Source organism: Acyrthosiphon pisum, chromosome A2 (assembly GCF_005508785.2).
Source record: "Acyrthosiphon pisum isolate AL4f chromosome A2, pea_aphid_22Mar2018_4r6ur, whole genome shotgun sequence".
In the NCBI taxonomy this organism is placed as follows: Eukaryota; Metazoa; Arthropoda; class Insecta; order Hemiptera; family Aphididae; genus Acyrthosiphon; species Acyrthosiphon pisum.
In genome coordinates, this window is record NC_042495.1 from 94,222,371 (window position 1) to 94,242,820 (window position 20,450).

The 20,450-nt window shown below is 27.9% G+C and overlaps 2 protein-coding genes across 3 annotated transcripts; both read left to right on the plus strand.

Moving 5' to 3' along the window:
• The first annotated feature begins 2,916 nt into the window (after nucleotides 1–2,916).
• On the plus strand, nucleotides 2,917–3,264 carry LOC103309399. Its single transcript, XM_008184720.1, has one exon. It carries the CDS (start codon nucleotides 2,917–2,919, stop codon nucleotides 3,262–3,264), a length of 348 nt encoding a protein of 115 aa, XP_008182942.1.
• Nucleotides 3,265–14,901: 11,637 nt separating this feature from the next.
• On the plus strand, nucleotides 14,902–19,874 carry LOC100168121 (THO complex subunit 3). Of its 2 annotated transcripts, XM_001949946.5 has the most exons (7): nucleotides 14,910–15,075; nucleotides 15,151–15,366; nucleotides 18,323–18,479; nucleotides 18,556–18,760; nucleotides 18,842–19,003; nucleotides 19,278–19,386; nucleotides 19,473–19,874. In XM_001949946.5, exons 2-7 carry the CDS (start codon nucleotides 15,172–15,174, stop codon nucleotides 19,620–19,622), a joined length of 978 nt encoding a protein of 325 aa, XP_001949981.1. In that variant the 5' UTR covers nucleotides 14,910–15,075; nucleotides 15,151–15,171; the 3' UTR covers nucleotides 19,623–19,874. The 2 variants fall into 2 exon arrangements, with proteins under 2 accessions (XP_016659736.1, XP_001949981.1); XM_016804247.2 differs by lacking the exons at nucleotides 18,323–18,479; nucleotides 18,556–18,760; nucleotides 18,842–19,003; nucleotides 19,278–19,386; nucleotides 19,473–19,874 and having other exon boundaries at nucleotides 14,902–15,075; nucleotides 15,151–16,915.
• Nucleotides 19,875–20,450: the final 576 nt, after the last annotated feature.

Here is a 20,450-nt window from a genome sequence, read left to right on the forward strand (position 1 = left end):
TGCTATAACGTACGTATGTAAGACGGAGACACACATCTATGCGGGTGCGACGTCCTCTTAACTCTGAACAGAAATATAGGTAATCAGACATTTTAGAAAAAATAGATAATAGGCGATCAACAAATAGCGCGATATTAAAAAAAGTGGGCAAGTGGGTGTCGCTCTGCTGTACAGTAGGTTACAAGTGTGTCACTGTAATGTATGGTGTTAAATTTGAATTCAATAATATAATATCATTGTATAAGCACTTTTACTGTCCTAAAAGGTAATGACAGACACAAAAAATTTGCATTTAAAGTTCAAAAATTGACAAAATATGTAAAAATCACGAAAATTAGAAATTATTTTGAGTTTATAATTCGTAAAAATTTTTCTTTTTAGAACTAAGATTTTAAAATGTAATACAAGATTCCTTATAGGATAATCTACCTTTATCAAAAAAAAAAAAATGTCTATAAGAAACTCAAATTAAATTTTTATGAGCGTTTGAAATTCATATTTTTACAACATTTGATATTCACTCGATTTCTTACGTAACGATTTTCTTATTTTGTTGTAATTAAAAAACGAGTGACTGTAGAAACTTGAAAATTTCACTGAATGTTTATATTAGCATTTTCTATATACCATAACATTTTGAAAATAATTTGACTCTTTTTGAGCTGTTTACGGACATTGTAAGTTTTCAGTTTTTTTAGTTTTTTTTTCTATAAATATCAATAAAGTGTTATCTATTGGGCCAAAAAGTGTAAAAAATTAATACAAGGCTCCTGATACATTATTACAATAGCAGTTGAAAAATATTAAAAATACATAGGCACAATTATTTTTTATAAGCATTTGAAGTTGAAATGTTGACAAAATTTATCAAATTTAAAATTGAATAATTATTTTGTAGTTAAAAATTTATAAAATGGTCAACTTTTATATCTAAGGATTGAAAATTTAAAACAAGATTCCACGTAAATATTTTATTCTGTTACCAAAAATTCTAAGAAATACATAAGCACAGTTTATTTTTATAGTCATTTTAAGTTCAAATTTGGACGAAATTACATATTAAAAAACTTGGAATAACTATTTTAGTTATTTTGTTGTGATTGTATAATATTATTTGTGGGTACTTGAAACTTCTAAAGTATACTATTATATATCTATGATAGTACCACGGTTTGTTGTTGATGTATAACGCGTTACCTAATGGATATTGTGATATGATTAATTTGAAAATTATAAATAATACTATAGATAAGTATACCTTTAACATAGAGTAAAGACCTTTAATAATATGTAAGTCTATAATATCTAGACTCACAAACCACCTCCGCTCAGAATCGTTTTTCTTATACAGTGATATTATATCATTGAATTCAAATTTAATACTATCCATTATACAGTGACCCACTTGTAACCTACTGTACAGCAGAGCGACATCCACTTACCCACCTTTTTTATTTTGTGTTGTGACTTGTAATTCGTCGACGTAGAATCAGACTAATCAGAGAGTCGTATCAACACTATCAACCAATTGATTATTAATAGAAATAAACCTCTAATCGAGTGGAAATTTACTTATAAACATTAATACGGACATTGTAAAACTAAAAATAGTAGATAAGAAAATCCATTTTATATGACATTGTCGATGTGCGCCGACCTAGCACGGCGGCAGTCAGCAATGGAGATGTTGCAACCATGGTATTGTGTTTTAATGTTTTAATGTTTTTTTCACTTTTCATAATACCTTTGATTTTCATGAAATAATTACAATTTAAACATGAATAAATAAATTATTTCAGACTATTTTTTTAATAAATCTTTAATAATCAGAAATCAAAAATAACCGAAAATAACCGGTATTTTTCAAAACCGGCATTAACCGGTTCTAGAACCCTTATATTTTTTTAGAAAATTGAAATGAAACCGGAACCCTTAAACTAATTAATTTAATAACCGGAACCGGAACCGAAACACCCTATAGGTTCCAGTCCCTGAAAAAAACACACATCACATAAAATCAATACATTCATCGTTCTACTCAGAATCTAAAATTGGTTAAATAGCTTAAAATAATTATAAAAACATAGAATAGAATTATTAGTTTTGGTGGCCTATCCCCTATTAGCTATTTGAATTTTGAATCCCACCGTGAGTTGTATTCACAAATAAATTTTCCTAATTTCCTGAATAATTTTTTGTCGTTTTTAAATTTAATTTTTCTTAAATCATAATGTTACATTTCTGTAAGACCACATATTTTATATTTTTCTATAGTATTTCAATAAAAATGCTGATAAAAACCAAACCTTTGCATCCGAACGTAACATTTTTAAATTATTAATAATTTAACCCTACATTTTGTTATTTTTGTTATTCAATTATAATTTATGTATATTAATTATGACTATAATATAAATTATAATTGTATTTACATGATAAATTACTATTGAGTTATATAATATATTGAGGTTCTTCAGAAATAAAAAGAGAAAAACTTCAAAGTTTATATAGTAAATTTCAAATATTTTTTACTCTTAAGTGTTTTTTTTTAAAAATGATGGATAACTAAACACTATAAATAGTAAATGTTCAATACTGTTTTATTGAACACTATAAAGAGTACAAATAATTATGATACCTATGTAGCTTTGTAAAGTGTTTGTACGCCACTGAAGGAAAATATAAATTTGTACCTACTGGTTGACGATTAATAATAGGTATAAAAGAAATATACCTATTGATAGTACATAGGGTGGACATCAAAGTTACACAATTTTACATTTGTATTTGTTTCTATTCACTCTATCTTATGGTACTTAATTATCATTAATTAATTATTAGAAATAACTACATAAAAAGATATCAGTGTTTGGAAAGAACGTCATTAATAAAGTAATATTTAGAATAGATAAAACAATGGAGAGGAAAATGAGTGTTGCGGAGATGATGTTTAGGTGGATGAGTGGAGTTACGAGAGAGGACAGAATAATAAATGAGTACCTATTTAAGAGGTATAGAATAGGAGTGGCTTCAATAGTTGACAAAATGCGTGAGAATAGGTTGAGATGGCTAGGACTTGTTTCAAGAAGAGAAATAACTGAGGCAGTTTCAATGACGAAGAACAAGAGTGTGGATAGAAAAAGAAGAAGAGGAAAACCAAAAAAGAGATGGTTTGAAGTTATAGAGTGCGATATGAGAATGACTGCTGTTTGTAAGGATCATAGTAAGTGGAAATTAAGGACCAGGGTGGCCGACCCAAAATAGTTGGGAGAGAAGGCGAAGGAAAAGAAGAAGATATTTAGAAAGTAAAGCAAATAGTTTTTTTTTTTTTTTTTTTATTATTATAATAGCTTAAAAACCCATGGAAACCACTCATAAATTGCCGTTTGAGCACCTCCCGGGGTTGGTCCTCTCCTTTTTTAAATTAGTCTATCTTTTAAGTTTGACCAAATCACACACAGTGTAAAAAATTTCATCAAGATCGGTCCAGTAGTTTCGGAGTTCATCCCGGATAAATATTGTGACACGAGATTTTATATATATATAAGATAATATATATATATATATATTTGTTATTGTTGTAAAAAATATTGTTGTTTACCGTTATTAAAATTTAAGAGCCAAATTTCGTTAGTTTTTAAAAAATTAAATATCAAAACACAAACAATGATATTATTCTACGCCAATATATACTACCTACAATATGACAGCACTTGAATGTTTGTGCCAATTCGATTGCAGGTTGAATTGCAAGCAGAGTCTAGTATCACACTTACCAAGAAATCATATTAATATGTATTATTGACTTACATTAATATGATCGACGAGGTTAACATATTCAAAATAATAGACAATTAAGGTTAACGATGACCAGTGGAAAAAAAAATTGTACAGTAGGTATATACTATACACAATATAATTTGTATACACGTTTACACTGAAAATATGAGTAATATAATGTTATGAATACTTAATTTCAAGATTTAATTTACCTACGTCTTTTGCGGGTGGAACACTTATCAACGATACAAATTCTCAAATGCAGCTCAAGCACATCGTTGAATGTTTGATAGCCGACTCTCTATAATTCTACGTAAATTAAAGGCAAATAAGATTATCTAATATGTAATATAAATGCACAATTTTATTTTATACTCAAGACCTGTAGTAAATATAGGTAACAAATAACAATATATATTTTTTTTAAATAACACTAACACGTTCGGTATAGACAATAGACTATAAAATATTAAATTAAAATTATAAGAAAAAAACCAATTAGAACTATCAAAGTCGACGAATCTCAAATTCTATATTTATAGTTATCTTATTTTTCTTTTATCTTCTTTCTCTTCGCCCTTCGCTCCTAACTATGTATGCGGTCGGCCAAAACCTTGTCTTAAACCGCCATAGGGATCTCTCCCCCCTGCTCTCATCTCTTCTTTATTTACACCAGCTACTTGTGTGTTAATATATTGGTCTCCTCGACTTCTCTCATATTATCATGTCAAAATAATTTAATTTTAAAACTGAACATTACAAAAGTCATATCATATATTTGATATATTATACCTATTATACAATGTATTTATTGCCATTATTGGTAATATTTATTACTAATAAGTAATACGTTTAACTGGGCGTAGATAATATTATCATATAGTTACGTCATAGTACTTCCTAAAAATTTTAAAAATACCTAACTAAACTTAAAACATTTATTAAAATATTTATTTTATAAATTGTATTACTTATCAAAGTATCAATAATAATAAATATGGTATTATAATATAATATTATACAATTGATCTACTTTCGATTATAATTCTTAAAACATTAATCAGAATTTTTTAACAAACTATAGCTATGTAACAATGATATCATTTCTATTTTAAAATATAATAATCATAAAACTATTTATCAACTTATTAAAACATACAAAATTATAATAAAAGATAATGTGTTTACATTTAGGTATAATAAATTAATTATTGTTAAAATATTGTATTGTTACATTTTAAAAACAGATTTAATACATACAGATACAAGGTAATACGATGTAAATATAGTAAGTATGGTTGAATGTAATTTATTTTTTTTAAAGTAGGTACCTACCCATAATTACTTTAGGTGTTAGCCATTAGGCAATGAATATAATTACATTAATATGCATATTATTATTTCTAGTACCTATCTAAAAAAACAAAAATGTCATTTTTACCAATAGCAAAGTAAAGAAATATTATATTAAAAAAATTCAATGCTCAAAAAAAATCCTGATCTGAGCGTTGATCGATGAATCTATTAATTTCACAATGATGTGTTCTTTATTTTTGTGTCTGAAAAAATGTTTCCAAATAGAAAAAATGCTCTGCTAATCTCCCTTAATGGAAGTTTCTGGTAGTAAATTAGATCTAGTAGGTACATACTTCTGAAAGGTTATAATTGAAAATTCTCGGTGCTTTTAAAATAATCAATGAGGAAGGGGGAAAACTGGTAAGTCACATGTAATGTGCGTGTTAAATTTGAATCCAATGATTAATCATTATTGCATACAAATAACAATTCTGAGCGAAGGCGTTCTATCAATATATATTACTGAGTATATAATATTATATGCCATTAAAGTAATTTACTTTACTATTAATAGCCAATAGATAATACAATAGGTTGAATTAATTTTTACCAAAAAAGATTGCATTTGAAAATATCATTGTGTATAGAATATAATAATATATACTTAGAAACTTAAATAACAAATGATAATTATATAAAATCATAATTCTTAGTTTAAATATTTAATTTTATCCAAATGGGAACTTAAAATATCTATTAAAAAACTTTATTTACTTTTGAGAAACTTTGTACTAAATGTTCAATCCTTTGGTATAAAAACCACAAAATGATTTAAACATTTTTGTAAGTTTGACGAATTTTGTCAAAATTGTTTATACAAACACATTGTAAAAATATCAAGTACCTACGGTTATTCGTTTGCGAATTATATACTAAAAAATATAAGGGTTACCTACTTTCAGGGCCGGCGATAGTTCGGTGGTTTTTCCCGTGGCATTAAATAACTATTGATAAAATCGAAAAATGACCTCTCTAAAGTACCATCTTGATACAATTTTCTAAAAGATGAGGTACTATATGTTGAAATCGAAGCACTCCTTCTGGTAGAAATTTTGTATACAGGATATAAATAAAAAAAAAACACCATTGTAAACCATTGTAAAACCAATAGCTTCCTCGCTCCGCCCAGAATCTAAAAATCCTTATGTTAAAAAAACTTATGTCACAAAAACTTCGGACAACGAATATTCATCAACAAACATCTAAAAAAGAGTTACGGTTAAAATGTGTAATATCGATATCAATAATACCACTGCCCACTTATGAAAAGGTGGGTAAGTTAATGAAAATAATTAACTCAAGCTAAGTTAAGTTAAGTTAAGAAGACACAAGATCGATAAGTTAAAAGTTAACAGTTAACAAATTATAAATCTAACTCGATAAGTTAAAAGTTAATATAGATAAAAATATTAACTTAACTCAGTTTAAAAAAAGTTAATCTATTTTTTTTTTAATTAGGATGTACCTAAATCACATAAAGAGTGAATGTGTCTTTCTAGTTTCTAATTTATAAATTATAAAAAACAATTTTATTGAACTTTTTTCATAATGTACACTGTATACCCTTTTACTTTTACTTTACTATTATTTACTAATTTAAACAATACTCATCTCAAATTAATAATTTAACAAATATATTTCCTTTTATATCGTATAGCAATTGAATGTCATAATACGTGAAGATGAGTTCATAACCTTCATATATATTATAGGTTATATACCTAACATAACAATTGTCAATTTGTAATTTAAAATTATTAATTTTTTTAAAAACATTTATAATTGCAACTCGCATAATATATAATTTAGAACTTAATAAAATATATTAATACACACAAAATTATGTTATCAAGAAAAGGAACAGAAATGTTTGTGTTGTTATATTGGATTATTTTAATTTTATACTGATATAGTAATATTTACGTATAAACGAAAAATTACAAAATGTTTTTAACTTGATGGATTTTTTTAAAATCAACTGAGAAAAGCTAAGTTATTTCAATTGTAAACTAAGCTAGTTAAGTTCATAAGTTGATTAGAAAATAAACTAACTAGTTAAGTTAAAAAGTTTAAAAAAAATTAACTTTTTAACTATAGTTAATGCCCACCTTTGCACTTATGAATATGTTTTATTTATTTTGAATATGCGTTAATTATTTACAAGGACTTGTATTTTATTTATAATTTATATAGTAAAAGTACAAATAAAACCTCGCTTAAAATGTATCTATACATCGATACAGAATAGCTGGTAATCAAAGTAATAATTAAATCTTGCGGCTTGCGCACTCACACGCAGTTAGGATAACTTATCAACCTCCTAATCGAGATATTAGATAAGGTCCATGATTTACATACACAATTAAGATTATTATTTCAATTTTAAAATTAATACAATTACAATATAGGTATTAGATTTTATAACACCCGACGTGCCTTTCATGTATTAGGTATAATTGTAATAATGTAATTTATAATATACGCCAAATCAGACACGTGCACAGAAAAAAAAATTTTTAATAATACAACATAAATGATATAGGTTGAATTGTTATAAAGATGAGATATTAAGATAAACTTAAATATTTGTATATTTACTCCTATTGTAAGTTATGACAAATATGAAATATACACATCACCCCTCACATAACGATCTGCTAATAGTAGGTGCATGTACTCTGTAGGCTGTAGCCTATAGTCTAATATAGACAACATAGTCTATATGACTATATAGTATATACAATAGGCGTGCCACAAGTTGGCCATTGGCCCTGACCTATAGGCCTTAGATTATCTAAGGTCTAAGACAATCTTTTCGGTAGCCGTTAAGTTGAATTAATATTATAAAACTACAACAAAATCGTATTCATGGTTATTAAAAATGTAATTTCATCCAAATTTTAACATAAAATAATTATACAAAAAAAACTGTTTTTTTTATATTTTTGAGATTTTTTGGTTAAAGAATAACCTACTTACGTGGAACCTCGTTTTAAATTTTCAATCCTTAGCTATAAAAGTTGAACATTTTATAAATGTTTAACTACAAAATCAAAGATTAAGAAATACAGAACCTAAAATCTCAATAATTGTTTCTATTTACCTTCAGTTTGTAAAATAGAAAAATACACTAAAAAACTATAAATGTTTCTATTGACACCATCTTTGGGGGAAATAGGAGCGAAGCACTTATATATAAAAAGTAATTTGTTAAACATAAAACAATTTGAATATACATAATTTAAGTGCTCAATGAGACCAATAGTTTGATGTATTGATCATCTATAAAGCCCAAATTGAAAAGTTATTATGACACTTCAAAGTTAAAAAGTGTTTCAATTCACCCCATTTTACAGTAGGTACCTATTAGGTATTAATTACTATACGAGAATTTAAGCCCGAAAATAATTATAAAGCATTTTGTTTAAAGAATATGCATGCACATGTTTACACCGTCAAATATTTCTTCAACGTTAGTCAAACTTCAAATATTTTATAACCTTCTGATGTTTGAAGAAATATAACGTGGCTTTTAAGTCACTGAAAATTCTAATAAGTATACGGGACATACCCCCAGGTACAACCTACGTGTAAATGTGTAATGCCCACGCACAGTGGGCCAGAATATGAAAATAACTGACCAAAACCCATGATAAAAAGTTATTATTAATAATTGATTTTTTTATAATATTCGATAATCTATAAACATATAGACTATAAAATAAGTAGCCATTACTCAACCAGCGTGCTGATAACATATTTGCTCAAAACATTTATGATTATTATAGTCTTTTTTTCTTTTCATTTGATTCTACAGTTTGCTGTATTTTATTTGTTGAGTATTTGGCTGTAAATAGCTTACATATATATTCATCGATTCGTCGAAGGTAAGCACGTACATTTTATTAATTAGAATAATTTAGTGAATTTTTATTATTCAATAACTAGGCTTTAATAATGTCCATTGTCGAATTGTATATTAGTATACTTTATTTAACAGAATTCATATTTCTGAGCAGCTCTTGTCATTAAAACTTAATTATTTTATTTTAAATTGTGTTACATAAATAATGGTAAAAGTTGTTTCTGCCTTTAGTTGCCTATTTATAAATTATACGCAATTGAAAGTTATTTTCATATTCTGGCCCACTGTGCCGCGTATCTGCACTGTAAATTCAGTGTTTATAATGTATATTCGATAAATAAATTGCAGTTCAAAGTTTGTAAAAATAAAAGATTATTATTTTAAATAAAATAATTTAAAATTTAAATAAATAAAAACGGATAATTATACAAATAATAATTGTGTATCCATTTTTTATTTTTCTGATAATCGATTTGGATGCAAACTATTTTAGGAATATTATTTTATATAGATCGTTGTAATATTTATCAAATTATAATTAAAGGTAGATACATCTAATCACCATCCAATAATTTAATCGTATTCTGCAAATTACCCATATTATAGAATACAGTAGCGGTACATTATATCTATACCGAATTTATTAACTATATTTTTACTATACGACAAAAATCGTAATCGACCAAAATCACTCTTTTTTGGCATTCAATTCGGATGCAGCCAAAAAGTGGAAAAACTATCAACTACATCATGATCTGGATATATGGGCTTCAACGCCACATACGAAAGCTGTAAGCACACATATATATTAACACATAAATAAAAACTCGCAATAATTACTATGGAAAAAATATAATTTAAAATGTATACACACGCGTGAATGAAAAAAAAATTCTATATAATATATTTTATTTACATACATATAAATATTAATACATAATACGTCTAAATAAAACAAAAATCACAACTCTTTTGGAATGTTAAATTTAAAAAATGGATAAATCACGATTATTATACTCAAATCGTAAAAATATCGTCAATATCAGTCATAACTAGGTTAATATTGAGCATGATGTTACACGATATAATATAATATAATATTATCTATCTATCTATCTGATCTTTATAACATTTAAATATAAATATGATGATTGTTGATTAAAAAAATGTGATAATCAACATGTTGTGAATGTATTTTTGTGGAAATTAAAGATAAAACTTAGTCCTATACGTATCAGTCGTATCACAAATGATTATACCAACTCGGACAGTATGGCACTAAAAGAGAAATATATATAAATATTACTATATGTCTAAATTAATAAAATAAAATAATCACATTCAACGTTACGTCAATTGGAATGTTAATAAAGATACGTGTCCATTATAAGTGAGATGATATATTGTTTGTCTGTACAAGGTCCATGGCAGTGGAAGCGTGGCTGATTGGTTTCTGGGCTACGCCGACTAGAGCTTGCGAGACGTTTATTATAAAATGCATAATATTATGTCATATAGTTACATAATATTATTCTATTCATAAACATAATTGATTGACTTTCATGTAATTACTAATTGAGAATACGACAACAATCGCAAACCCTAGCCTTAACTCTTATTAAAAAAACATAGAAGGTACTAGGTATTACACTGTATACAGTATACATATAATATGACTAATTTATATAATTAAAATATAACCTTAAATACAAAAAAATATATATAGTAATTGAGACCATAAAATGTTCATACTTATTTTACATTGATATATATATTCTGTGGAGTAAAAAAAGAAGGAATAAAAACTAATATGCTAACTTACTGAAAATGTACACATATTGAACATGATTAAATGTTACAGTTTGATAGGGAAAAAAGAAAAACACCACAATTAGTTGATTTTGTACTGTATATCAATTCACGTTACACCGGAGTTTCACTCGAATCCTTCCTAAATTTAAAAAAAAATAAAAAAACACCAATTTAGAATGATTTTATAAATAATTAATATTTGATGTATAGTACGAAAAGTATATAGATTTTGTTTTAACCGGGATTATGGATTAAAATAATTTCAAAAAATTTGATAAAAAAAAAGGTGGCAAGTGGGTGTCACTCTGCTGTACATTAGGTTACAAGTGGGTCACTATAATGGATGGTGTTAAATTTGAATTCAATGATATAAAATATCCTGTATACAGGAAAAACGATTCTGAACGAAGACGGTCAGTCAGCCTATTACTAAGCCTATATATTACTAAGTAATAAGTATATTTGATGCAGTGGCGTATTTAGGAATTTTGATAGGGGGGGGGGATGAAATATATAATAATAGGTACACTCAATAAATACGAATATAATATACATTTTTAAAATCCTCTAACTTGTTGAGTTTAGTGTGGATCAAGGTGAAATAAGAATTAACACAAATTGTATAGTACCTAATAGCATTTATTATAAATTCATACTAACGACAATCCCGTGAATACGATAAACAAAAAAAATAGTTATAATACAAAATCCTGTTTTATATTTTTTTTGATGCTCAGTTCATCGATAAGCTTATCTGGCATGATTATTGTATTGACCGGTGACATGCAAATAAAGCCAACACATTAAGAGGACGCTACACCCGTATATGTTGTTTCCGTCTTACACAAGCACGACATAACAAATTGTCGTTCACTATTCTCAATAGTGTGCTGTTGGTTTTGATGGTGATAGGGGGAAATGACCTATAATCAAACTTTTAGTTAAGAACATTATCTGAGTCTTAGCGTGGGCGAGTAACAATTTTGCCAAAAAAAATTTTCAAAAATGTTTGTTCTAATTAGGAAAGGGATTGAAAATTTGAAAACAGTTTTTAAAACAACGTCTATATCACTTGGATTTTTAAAGGGAAGAAGCTTATTACGACACTTTAACCTATGTTATACCATTTATTTAAACAGCGATCTATAGGTAGGTCGATAGAACGTTGATAGAAAAAAAATTGGAAAATTTTACTTTTTTCGAATCTAGGTGTTCAGGTCAGGTGTTGGCGACATACCTGTTGATGGCTTTTTTTAATACAAATTTTACTTTTAATAAATTTTGACAAATTTGTGCTATACGAATTATTGTGGGCCCTTGTTAAACCCTTATGGTGGGTCATGGCCCAATAGTTAAGTATAATAGTATTGATAAAGTATTAAAGTATATTGTGTGGCAAGGGCCCAAGACTGAAATTGCCTTCCCGCACGAGCCACACATTACACATAATATTTTTTGTCACGCCTCTACGTTCATCGCGGCAAAGGTAATGCAGGCTAGGATCTATGAAACAACCAGACTGTTGTACGAAAACAATATTTCACAAACGAAACTATTAGGTTTTATTTATTTTAAGCGTCATGATGAACATTGGATATTATATAATATATTACAATAAAATAAGAATAAAAAAAAATGTAATCACGGCAAAGGTAATATATATATTAGGAAGCCAAATCTATGCAAAAACTACGATTTATAATAATATATCTTAAGAGGCGTTTTTGGTAACAAAATTTGGCCGTAAAACCATGCTTTCGTACTCCAAGTTTTCACTTAAAAATTGAATTATGACCGTTTTTAATTTACATTATATTATATACACAGTACGCATAACTTAATGAACAATTGAGATCCACATACAAACACAGATAATGTTCTTACCATCAAGTTTCATAATAATTTCATAAATTCATAAATTCACTCTAATTTTTAAGGTAACGCAGTGGCGTCATTTCAGTTTTTGAGAGGGGGGCAAAATTTTTGATCGGCCCAAAATAAAACCGAAAAAAAAAGCTCGCTAACATTTACTTTACATTACATTACAATATTGCATTTTTATTTCAATACAAATACCCTCCTTATACATAATTGTATACTTACTAGTTAGTATCAAAATTTAATATCATAGGCATGCAGGTAAGTAACCCATTTTTTTGAGAGATTACAATAACTAAATAATTAATACATATATGTAGAGGTTGTTTAAATATATTACCTATTAGCTACTATATAAAGGCCCAAAACTAGCCCATACCCGGCCCGACAGCGGCCCGCTAATGACAGGCGGGCAAATGCCCACCCTGCCCCCCCCCAAATAATATAAAAATTTGTTGCCATGGTTACCAAAATAAATATTGATAAGCAATATTATAAACACGCGCGCGAGAAGGGTAGGTAAATTTATAGTCGTTAAGTTTTCTGAAATTTTCCAATTTTGTTACTTTTTCTTTCCGTAAGAGAACCTTCTATAAAGTATAAGAAAACTTATAAAAAAAATATGAATGAAATCGGTCGCGTAGTTTTTGAAATTAGCTGTTTCAAAGTATATAAGTAGTTTCACGTTCATACTTTATACACTCAGATTAGATAGAAGATAAGATAGTTCATGTCGATTGTAAATCATATCGAAATATGATTATATTATGTATTTATGTCCGATGTTGCCCATTAGCGAGTAATATAAATTTTAAGTGATTATATTATTATTATAGATGTTGTACAAACTTTATATCTACAAGTGCTCATGACAAATTAAAGTAGTATAATTTGTCATTAGTGTGCTACTGTGCTACAAGCCTACATGTAAATAGTAAATACGTCGTTACGGCGCCGCGCCGAGTGCCCGACGGCGGTCGAGGTCGACGAGGGCGCGCAGTTGAACAGTGGCAACGAACCGCGTTAGGCGAACGCGGCGGGCGGTAAAGCGGCAAAGGGACCGCAAAGTCAAGCGACCGCGGTTCGACGGTTGACGGAGCGAAAACCGCGTTTGTGGTACCAGGGTTTCATGCGGAAGGAGCCATTCTCTGCGTCGTGGTCGTCACTGGCCACTGACCGTTTCGTTTGCGTGTCTCTGCGAGGCGGCAATGCCGCGGCATAACACATGCGTTCCTACTTTCCTAGTACAAATGGTCTAATAGTATGTTGGTTGTTGGTTGTTGGAGCATCTTTTTTTAAATTGATTAATGACGTGATACCCGCATCCGTCCAAGTACATAGCATATTTTACGCTCAGCAGAACACGTGTAGCTCCGTTAATTTAAAAATTAGAGTGGTCAATTCACTTCTTATAAAATCTAAAGATAAGATTATTATCCAGGTAACCTCATATGCTTTTTAGTATTTTTTAATTTTAAAGCGAGTTATGAGTATTTTAAGATGTATAAAAAATTTACAATTTTAAAATACTCATAACTCGCTTTAAAATTAAAATATAATAAAAAGCCCATAAGGTTGTCTAGATTATCTTTAAATTTTATAAGAGGTCAATTCACTCTAATTTTTAAATTAACGTGTTCTGCTGCGCGTAAAATTTGTTATGTTACGCACTTGTAAGACGGAGACAACACATGTGGGTATCACGTCCTCTTACATTAATTGTTACTCATACATTTGTAACATTTGTTGTTTCCATCTTACACACGCACGAAATAGCAAATTGTCGTTCTCTAGTTTCAATAGTGTGCTGTTATTTTTGATACTAGAGTGAATTGACATATTATACAACTTTTAGGTAAGAACTGTCTATCTGTGTTTGAGCGTTTCCGATTATTCGAAATTTTCATTTTCAAGCAAGATATGGGTATGTGAAATATCAAAAATTAAAAATGCTCATATCTCGCTTGAAAATTAAAATATCTAGCCAACGCTAATTCCCAATTCGAGCACTGTATTTACTAATTTACATTGCGCATCGGCGCATCGCAACAAACGAAATATTACAATACAAATTGTATTATTGTAATAAATACATTTTTGGCGGCTTACTGGTGGTTAACGACTGGTGTATCGTTTGTTCCATGTTTAATAACACTATCCATTAAATTGATAAGAAACATTTTTTTTTTTTTACTGATATAAACCGCTTTTTTATTGTGGTTACTATTTACTATTTTACTCTGTAAATTTACTGGTTAGCTTTAATTCAGCGGTCAGCACATTTTCGATTTGCCTATGCTCGATTGTTGTGATTTATAATATAATTGGTTATATCTATGCTTATAATTTCTTTCGGCCTTTGTAATTTACAATAATTTAAAATTGTAAGTAATTAAAAAAATGTATAGGTATTAATTGTATTAGTTTAATTATTACATAGACGTTTATTTTTACCGTAGGATGAATGTATCACAGTTATAATGAGTTATTGGAAACATTTTGACGTCAATGTGAATGAATTAAAAGATTATTTCAAAACTCACAAGTCCGTCAAAGAATTTCAAGCGCATTCATCGAAAGTACATTCAGTTGGTTGGAGTTGTGACGGCAAACGTTTAGCGTCGTGTTCATTTGACAAATCTGTGGCTACATTCACATTGGACAAAGACCGGCTGGTGAGAAATTAGATCAAATTACAGTTATTATTTAATTTTTTACTTCCTATTTAATCTGTGAGCTTTGAAAAACTAATCATGGTCCTGGATACTGCAAACTTGATAGAGACAAAACCAATCAGGTTAGATCGTGTGGAAATTGTTGGCTTGAAAAGAACAAAAGATGATATCGTTAAAAAAGCTACAAAATGCCTATTTGATTCCAAAACCATCAGTGATGTAATTACCAAGAGTGTGATAGTTAAAAGAAACCTGATGCAGTTAGAGTGTTTCAATGATGTATCTGCCAAATTAGATGTTGATAGTGTCGATGGACAAGATAAATATTATGTTACTATTAAAGTACAGGAATGTAATTGGGTACAAGGACATGTCAAAATTTTATCTGATACTCATTTTGACAATAACCCTGATCCTAAACTGTCAACTGGAATATCATTTTTAAACTTGTTTTGCCGTGGTGAAAAATTAAATGTTGTGTCTGATATATACTCCAACAAAAAATTCTCTACTGGTAGTATAAGTTTTACTAAACCATTACTTGCCTTATTTAATCCATATTTATACACAACAGTTTTCAAGAACCATTATGATAGAAATAGATTTGGCTATTCATTTGACGAGTATGGATTAAATGCTGGATTACATTTAAGCCATGAATATTTAAAACTAAACGTATTATGGGAAGGAGTGGCTAGAGATTTAAAATATGCACGAAATGCACCATTTGGTATACGAGAACAGCTTGGACTTACCATGAAGTCATCTGTTAAAATGACTGCTTCTTATGATACTCGAGATAGTGGTGTGTTTCCCAGTTATGGATCACTAGTCCAGTGTTGTTCAGAATTTGCTGGGATTGGTGGTAACCACGAGTTTGTAAAAAATGAACTGACCCTTCAACATACATTTAGCACAATCCTAGATTTTGCTGTTACTGGATCTTTCTCTTTTGGAATATTAGATAAAATTGGAACATCCTCTGGAACAAGCAGTATTTTAGATAATTTTTATCTTGGCGGACCATTGACTTTCAGAGGATTTGAAGAATGTGGTGTAGGTAAAAAAGAAGATGGGAGCATAACGGGTTCTTCGATGTTTTGGAGATACAATACTCATGTACATGCTCCACTTCCATTTTTATCTAAAAAAAATAAACTGTCCAATTTAATAAGGATACATTTATTTATGAATTCTGGAAATGTTGGAAATCGTCTAGGAAATCTGACCAAAGACATACGAGGACTGATCAACAACGTACGGCTATCATATGGAGCCGGTTTGGCATTAAACATCAACAATTTAATGAGATTAGAAATTAATTATTGTTTACCAGTTTTTTATTCAAATAATGATTCTATTGTGTCAAATAAAAATCAGTGGGGCTTTGGTTTGCTGTTCTATTAATAGACTGATAGTAAAATTATATAAATAAATGATATGTTTTTTGTTATTTTTTGTTATCTTTATAACGAAAACAAATTAACTATTTCATTTGTAGTGTACCTATTATTATAGTAAAATAAAAAATGTATTTGTTGAGCAAAAACGTTTACTAATTGAGTATTAGATTGATTTTTACCTTTTAGAAAATTTTTATTTGATACATTTTAGTTAAACAAAGGTTGTCAAAGCAAAATGTTGTACCTGTGAATTAAATTGATATTTCTTTGTTATTGTGATCAACACAGTTAATGTAAATAGCACATTTCATTTTTCTTTTAAAAAAACTTATTGAATTTGTAAGTTTTTGTTTTTGAAGATAATATGTAATTGATGAAATAGTTATTATAATTATGGGCTAGGTAGCTTTTCCACAATATATTTTCATAATAAATATTAAATGACAAACAAAATATTAATTGCTAAACAGCTAAACAATCAAAATTAAATTTTGCAAAAAACAACCAAAATTGATCTTAAAGATTTTTTTGTGAATAGTAGATTACATTTCTTTATATTATAAATAAAATATAGTTATATTTTTTTACTGGTATTTTTAGGTATGATAAATGTTTTAATAATTTCTTATAATATATTAATTATGGTTATAAGTTATAACTTATAACTTATAAATAATATTTTAACATAGAATCTATATAATTGAATATGATATTTGTTAACATTGTGCATATAGCCTTTTTTTGTTATTGTTGTTTAAATGTTATTTTGGGTTAATCAATGTATTTATTTTCAAAATGTTCATTAATTGCTAATTGTATTTGAGTATATTATTAGATTAGTTATAGGGTAACTCGTGATAATCTAGGTATGTGATTTAAATATTTACTAAAATATCTTAATGGGCGTCAAAGCAAAAAGTTAGATTATTATTATAGTAAATTATAATAATTTTAAAGAATTTTAACTTAAGAATTCATAGTTAAATACTGCACAGTTATTAATGATTATTATATATATAAATGTTTTTATTTATTTATCTACAAAATTAAAATTGTATTATAATTATTTATTTTATCTAAAATCACTGAATTTAATACAATTTGTATTTTAGACATCATACTATACACGTATTATTACCACTTTTGATTGGTCTACCATTTATTCTTTTGGTTTATTGCATATTGGAAGACTGCCTTAAAGTATATTACTTTTAATGTACCTATAATTTTTAAGTCAAATTATTTATAATAAGAAAAATATAGTTTATTTATAATTTAATGGAAAAAAATTTCTCCAAATGTACCTTTATAATCTTTAAATAAACTTTTAAAGTCATTGTTATTTAATATTTATTTATATTATGTCAATAAAAAAATATGAACAGACATCCTTATTTTAGATAAAAGTCTAAAAACAATGTAGATAAATTAACATTTATCAACATTGTCAATTGTCAAAATATTACAATAGTGTGTTCAATAACATTTTGCTTTGATGCCTTTTAAAAAAAATGTATATTTTTATTTATTTCTAATTTTTGATTTATGCATAGAACAAGGAATACACATATAAAGGACACAGTGGTAGTGTGGATCAGTTATGTTGGCATAAGTCTAACCCAGATTTACTGAGTACAGCCAGTGGTGACAAAACAGTCAAAGTATGGGATGTGAGACACCAGAAATGTTCGAATACTATTTTGACCAAAGGTACATAGCTAGAAAAATCTTCCATTCCCATCTAATCCATTCCAATAGGTAATAACACACTTGTTTTTAAAAATAGGAGAGAATATAAACATCACATGGTCTCCTGATGGACATACAATTGCTGTTGGAAATAAAGAGGACTTGATAACTTTCATCGATATGCGCACCCTTAAACCAATTAGTGAGCAACAGTTCAATTTTGAAGTGAACGAAATGTCATGGAACAATGAAAGCGATTTGTTTTTCTTAACAAATGGTCTAGGATGTGTTTATGTGTTAAGGTAAAAATATTAATCTGACATCTGATGATCTGGTTTTTTGTAATTGATTTCTAAACTATATGTTTTTAAATTTGATTACAGTTTCCCAGACTTAGTTCAGCGACATGTGGTTAAAGCTCATCCGGGTACATGCATTTGTATAGAATTTGCACCAAGTGGCCATTATTTTGCTGTTGGCTCGGCAGATGCTTCTGTGTCTTTGTGGGACCTCGAGAATTTGGCTTGTGTACAGACTTACACCAGGTAACCTTTATAAAATAAAATGCTCTTCAAGTTGTTTTTTGTTGCCTGTTGGGCTTTTAATCTTCTTTCATTTAAGCTGAAAATATTCCCAAAAAGAACAATGCAGATAATAATATAACAGTTCCCCTATTAAATCGTAGTCCTAATATATTATTTTAATTTAATTGCTATGTAGTTTATAAATAAGTTTAAATAATTTATATTTATTTAAAATAATTATATTTAACTATTGCTATAATATTGAAATAAATTGTTTTTTTTCTTAAAAATGTAGATTGGATTGGCCAGTTCGAGCTTTAAGTTTTTCCTATGATGGTAAAATGTTGGCATCAGGTAGTGAAGATTTGTATGTAGACATTGCAGATGTTACTACAGGAGAAAAAGTAAGATTTTAAATATTTATTATTTAAATTTTTAATAATTTTTGCGGTTGTATTGTTATTTTTTATTGTAATATTTTTTAATTAAGATTACTGATATACCAATTGAAGCAGCAACATTCACTGTGGCATGGCATCCAAAACAGTATTTATTGGCATTTGCATGTGATGATAAAGAACAATTTGATAGGAAAAGAGATACTGGAAATCTTAAAGTATTTGGTTTTAGTTCTGAATAATCTATTGAAACAACATTAATTTAAAATTTATTTTTAAGTAAAACGTCAATAGAAAATAAATCTGTAAATATATATATCGACGACAGATTAATCATACTATTGCGTAATTTAAATTGTTCATAAGCTGTATATTTCTACATAAAATAAGAATCATTCAGACATCCTAAAATTGTATTCTGTTGTATGAAATTATGATTATAACTTTTATGCAAACATGTTTTAATAAAATATATTTTCATTATGCAAACAAAAGGTGTAGTAATAAGTACATTGATTCAACTTTTACTATTACAAGTTGTGTGAACGATATTGTGTTTTATATAGTTTTTTTTATATAATAGTTTTTTTCTCCACAATTATACTATACCTATAGGCCATAGGTAAGGTATACATTTTCTAGAACTTTGTAATTGTTTGCTTATGAAAGAACAATCAATTTCAAACAATAATATCACACAATTTGAATTTGTAAAAGTAAGTTTAAATAATATACACTTTTATTGATCAATTTGTGGCACAGGCGTGGCCGCGTGGGCACAGGAGAGGGATAGATATTTCACCGAAAACCCTAATAATTAAATAAAGACCCCAATGGATTGATTAGTTTTCGATATTTTTTTGTGTGTGGTATTCTGTATTTAAATAATTTTATTACCTATAGTATTCAGCTTTTGAAGCTTTACTTAATATGAGTTCCACAAATATCAAAAGCTCAAAGCTAATGAAAGTTCACAATTACTTATATGGAACAACAAAAATTTTGTTTTTTTATTAAAAAGCGACCTGCTGTGTTGTAGTTGTTCACTAAAAATTTGAATAATTTCTCAA